This window comes from Durio zibethinus, chromosome 21 (assembly GCF_047325235.1).
Source record: "Durio zibethinus cultivar Kanyao isolate XHJ-2024 chromosome 21, ASM4732523v1, whole genome shotgun sequence".
NCBI lineage: Eukaryota > Viridiplantae > Streptophyta > Magnoliopsida > Malvales > Malvaceae > Durio > Durio zibethinus.
The window spans coordinates 12,711,714-12,717,511 of NC_143182.1; the positions used below are offsets into that span (position 1 = coordinate 12,711,714).

At 31.9% G+C, this 5,798-nt stretch overlaps 1 protein-coding gene across 1 annotated transcript; it reads right to left on the reverse strand.

Moving 5' to 3' along the window:
• Nucleotides 1–1,831: 1,831 nt before the first annotated feature.
• Nucleotides 1,832–4,206, reverse strand: LOC111305668 (aspartyl protease family protein 2-like). The gene has a single exon (XM_089750139.1). It carries the CDS (start codon nucleotides 3,754–3,756, stop codon nucleotides 2,065–2,067), a length of 1,692 nt encoding a protein of 563 aa, XP_089606265.1. The 5' UTR covers nucleotides 3,757–4,206; the 3' UTR covers nucleotides 1,832–2,064.
• Nucleotides 4,207–5,798: the final 1,592 nt, after the last annotated feature.

Genomic DNA, 5,798 nt, shown 5'->3' on the forward strand with positions numbered 1-5,798 from the left:
GAGGGGATCATCGACACTCCGTCATCGGTTTGGAGCAGATCTTTTTATAAAATTTTTTATATATTTTCTATTTTATTTTTAATGTAAACAATTATTTTTTCGTTTTTATATTCTTGCTTACATAGTGATCGATGATGTGATATTTTTGTCACGTGTTATATTTTCATTGGATGTATATGTCACATTAGTAATATATAAATATTAGATCGAAGTATTAAAAAATTTGATAAAATAAAAATTTGAATATTTGATTACAAATTTTAATTTTTTGAAAATCTAATTGACAGAAATTATGTAGTAAAGGAGCAAATTTATATTTAGCCTATTACCATCGGCAAACGTTTGAGTATGAAATTGAATCACATTTTTTTTTCTTTGTTCAACACTACGAAATTGATGTTCTAATTTTAAAAGCAAAACCGAAGAAGGAACTGTTTTGGCATCCTTGACCCTGACCAATGCTTAATGCCCTTCGCCACAAGGCAACCAAAAACCTTTTTGATGGCAAATGGGATATGACGAATGCAAGTAAACGCTCGCCATCCACGCTTTGAAACTGCCTTTGTTGAATTCTCTGTTCATCAGCCATCATTCATTCTTTACATAACATTATTCAGCTAACAGAAACCATTTATAACTTTTAAAGAAACAGACATTCAAAAGAATATTTGATTGGATGATTGGTACTTGATTTTCGAGTAGAATTAAAAAAATTTTTTCTGAATTAGAAAACAGCTTATGGATTTTGATTTAGAATATAAAATAAAAGATACTGTTTAAGTTAAGACCAATTTAAAATTAACCGACATTCATTCAAATCAGCCGCTTTTTCATGGATTAAACCATTTGGTCATTCATATTAGAAGTGCAAGTGAATCATGATTACCAGTAAATTGTTCAAACACAGATCCAACATGACTAGTAGTAGGAGGAGGAAATAATGAGGACTTACTCCTTGTTGGCAAGTTCCATTTTTTTTATAAAGAAGGATACAGTTTAAAATTAAAAAAAAAAAATTATAAATGTTAAAATTTGAATTTTAGATTCGATGAATATCATTAAGTGATTATTTTAATCAATTAAACTAAACTCATGATTTAATTCAGATTACAACTTTGTTAATAACTCTAATCAATCCACAGAGATAACAAACGCTTGTCTGAAAGTGAAATGTTGAATTAGACCTAGTTAATAAGGGAAACAAATTTAGCATCACATCAAATAAGTTCAGAATACATTAAATTTTCTAGGTGGGAGGAGGCCAGCACCCAGCAGGATCAACAAACTGCTCTGATTTGATGCCACCACGACACAAAACTTTTATACAGAAAAGGAAAAATGAAATGAAATTAGAATAAACAAGGTACGGTGCCCACCAAACAGTTGACTTGTCTTGTATTATATACGAGGGAGTATCGCAGTTCTACACAATTGTTGACCCATTCTTTGTATCAATATAGAAATTATTGGGAAATTAAGCAAAATAATATTCCACCTTTCCTTGTAAGAATAAATTACAAACCCAGAGGCCAAAACATACAAGGAAGTGAGAAAAGTTACATAGAAAAAGTTTTTTTTTTTTTTTTTTATTGCCTTGGAGCAATCAGAAGATGAGACAAGTTCAGGCCGCAAGTTAAAATCACTTGTTACAGTAAAGCATAGGCAAATAGACATTCTATATGACAATGATGCAGTTTTGAAGGCCTGCAATAATTTTATGATACTATTCTTGCATTTGAAAATTTAATTTCAAGTTATGACCAGCAAGGGTTAGTAAAATTGTTTGCCTTCTTAAAAGATTAGGAAACATAAACAATTCACAACTCGAACATAAATTAACATATTTTAATGGATTTGATTATACACCAATTCAAGAATGTGTACATTTATGTGTAACTGAGATATAGTCGAATTTATCATCTGATCCTTAAAAAAGGAAAAAAATTTAATCTATCTTTTGTATGTTACCTATAGTTTTGAAGGAAAACCAAAAAGAATATCCCTCTCTCCAGAAACTCCATGTTTACAGTTTCTATCCTATCACCTTTAACTCTAGACAAGATTCTAAACATCAGCACACTTCATTGGCGCATATCCCAGCCTAGACTTCTTTGTGTCATACAGGATATGGAAATTCTGCTGCTGATAGTTTCCAATGATTGAAAGGGCAGATCGTGGAGTCCCCAAAATTGCCAAACAAACAACATCCTCTTCAAGCCAGATAAAGTAGTTCTCCACTGGGAAATTCCATACAGCTCCATCAACAAACCGAATCCCAAAATCAGGCAGCTCTACATTTTCAACTCCAGACACATTGTAACAAGGATCCAAGACTGGAAAATCTTTCAAAACTGGATATCCTTTTATTTTCTTCACAAATGCATCCTTGATAATCTGATAAGTAGGGTCTGCAAAATAACTTAGAGTAGTACCTGAATCGATGATTGTACCACCAGCACCATCAGCTGATAGCTGCCATGTGTCCTCTGGTATATTCAACACCTCTCCTCCAACAATAATTGATTTTATCTGGACATAGTAAAATGTATCAACAGAATTTTCCTTACCAGCAACCAATGATGTGAAATTCAAATTAGGGTGGCTCAGCAAATCTTTGTCCTCCCCAAAAATCAGCTTGCTACTGACATTGGCATCACTGTTCCTGTCAACAAGACAGTAGGAAAAGGAATGACCATATAGTGATTGCAGCTGAGAGGCAAACGAAAGAGGCCCTCTTCCAAGGCCTAACAACCCTGCAGCACCATGGAAGAGGCCTCTATTCCAATGACCACAACCAAACATTACATTCTCCACCTGTCTGAAGTCCGAATTCCCACTAGGAGATGTGAGATTGACAGTAAATGTCTCGAGTGCAAAATCACCAGTAGTATTGGAACTATCCCCATACCAATAATAATAAGGACACGTCTGATTCTCAGCTTTGCAAGGCTGAGGAGGATCAGGGGATGAAACCAAATGGCACCTTGGATCCTGGCAACTTATATTCCTATAGGAACTCGATTCCTTAGGATCATAATAAGGCCCATTTTGCTCGAAACAATCATAACAAGGAACACATTGAATCCAATTAAGGTCACTACCAGTATCAAGTATCAAAGAGAAGTGTTTAGGAGGCGTACCAACAAACACATCAATAAAATACTCTCCAGAGCCAAGACTTACACCAGACTCCAAAGTTGCCACAAGCTGGCCAGGAACCCCACTTGTATAAGATTCTGGCGCTGCTGCTTTTTCAACCACAGGCTTCAAATGCTGCTTTGATTGCTTCCTGTTATTGTTTAGCCTTGAAATGGCATTTTGGTTCTTCTTCTCAATGGCCCTTGTATGAAGTGTCTGAATTCTGGACAAATCCCTCACTGTTGACTCCAGAACAGATTGTTTTGGCTCAGCCTTTCCATCTATCTCTCTATGCTTCAAGTGCAGCTTTACTGTCTTCGTTGGTCCTTCATCTTCATCTTCATCATCATCAAGATAAGAAGTTTCTTCTTGGGAAGCTATCTTTTGCGATTGTTTTGCTTTCTTTTGCTTTGACAGCTTGCAATCACTGCCGCTTGTTGCAGAAGAAACTGCATTGAAACTCATGTGGCCAGGGAGTTCTATGCCAGCCAGCGTGTAGACATTGGAATTTCCATTTTTTATATGATCATCATGGACTCTAGCAATTGCTACAAAAGCACCAAAGCAAACTGAAAGAAGAAGAAGAAGAAGAACACTTGGAGAAACTTTCACCAACATTGCACTGATCTTCTCTTGTTTGGTCACAGAAAATCCTACATGAAACGAAAAACAAGCACCCCAAAAGCCGAAAAATATCTCAAACTTTAAGGCCTAGCCGGTGACAGGAAAATCAGGAATCTTTTTTCCAATCCAATAACAAAGCAGAGTAAAGCACAAAAACCAAGAATAATAAATGAAAAAAGAAAAAAGGCAAGACTCAAGAAAAACCAAATCCCAGAAAAGAAAAATGCTTTAATGGGGCAATTTTTGGAGAAGAGAAAACAATTTTTCTGGGGAAAAAAGTGAACGGAGAGGAAATGGAAAACCGAAGTAAATAAGAAGGCAAAGATAAAGGGGAAAGCCTCAGAAGAAAAGTGATGGCTTGGTCTGCTTAGAATCAGTGTTAAAGACTTTGAATCAAAAGAAAAGAAAAGAAAGAAAAAAAAAAGTCCACTTTCCAAAAACGCGGTTTGCATCCACAATTACCAACTACTTAATATATAAAAATATTTATGAGAAAGAAAATTTGATTTACCTGGTCTTCGTTATTGCTTTCTTCCTCTCTGTTTCCTGTTTCATTTGGGTTTTAACTATTAAAAAAAAAGCTGTTTTGAGTTCACATTTACATTTTTCTTACAACGTTTCAATAATGCCCAAGTCAAAGCCAAGCTCTTTGCCTTTTATGTTTCTCTCTCTCACACCTTGAGGTTTTAAGACACGGAAATTTTAGCCACGAATGATGATACCATTAAAAAAATATTATGATAAAAGATACAAAAATATATAATTTACAATTTTAATAAAATATACTTGATATAATTATTTTTATATTTTATATACATTTAATTAAATAAACACCACACAAATACAAAATTATTTTTTTAATTCTTGCTGTTTTTATTTTTTTAAAAAATGAAAAACTCAACATTATGGCCTTGGTTTAGCATTACGTTTTGGGTGGAGTAATTTTTTAAAGTGGGAAGCTTTTACTTCTGACTGAACAAACCGCGGATGCTAGAAATAAAAAATAAAGCAGCTTCATGTTTACGCACATCTCCAAAGACCAAGAAAAAATTTGCCAGAAAGTAGAAAACCTGGGGGTGCTTGACTTGTTTCCGGTCAATAATTTAGTTTATTAAACTAAAAGAAAATGTTATTTTTGACAATTAAGAATTAAAAATTATGAATTTGATAAATAACTATTATATAAAAATAAATTATTTAATATAACATCTTTGGAATTTAAAAACTATATATATATATATATAAACTTACACAGCAAATTATTAAAAATAAATTTTTTTTTTTATGATTCATTAATTTCTTTTTGGTTTCATAAATAGTTAGAAGAGGAAATATCTTTGTGGATTAGAAAATTAATACTTTTTTTGCCTTCATAAATAATTAGAGATATCAATTTTATTTATATGAAAATTTTGATTTTTTTCCGAATAAAATAGATTTGGATATTAAATTTTGTTGGATACGAAAATAAAATCGAATAATATAATATTTGTCCAATAACCGTATCTAATATATTATATATATTTTTGGTCAAAGTATAAATTTGATAAATATTTTTTATTTAATAATATAAAATTTTATTTTGAATTAATTAGCCTTTTAGCTCACATGTTTTTGCACTTTTTTTATACTTGGTAGAACTAACTCTTTTTACTTTGCATCTCTTTCTCTCTATCTTTGAAAAACTTTTTTGATTTATGTTTTATTAATTATGTTGCAATATTAAACTTGTCACATTAGATTTATTATATTTTCATTTAAAAAATATATTTATAAAAAATTATAGGTAGGTGTAAGATAATAATAAAAAATTTAAATATATATATTTTTAAGAATTATGGATATGGTTACTCTCTTGCCCATTGACTCCCCATGGGATAAGAACATAAATAAATTTAAAATATCTATGAATAGAAAATAAGGATATTATAAAAAATGGATGGGGGCTAGAAAATGCTTCACCAATCTCAAACCTGTCCACATTTACATAAAAAGTAGAGGAAAAAGTCACGAGACATTGATTAATTTAAATATTT

What these genes read in the sequence shown, in the direction of transcription:
- LOC111305668 (XM_089750139.1), bottom strand. Translation starts at nt 3,756, where the DNA reads ATGTTGGTGAAAGTTTCTCCAAGTGTTCTTCTTCTTCTTCTTCTTTCA.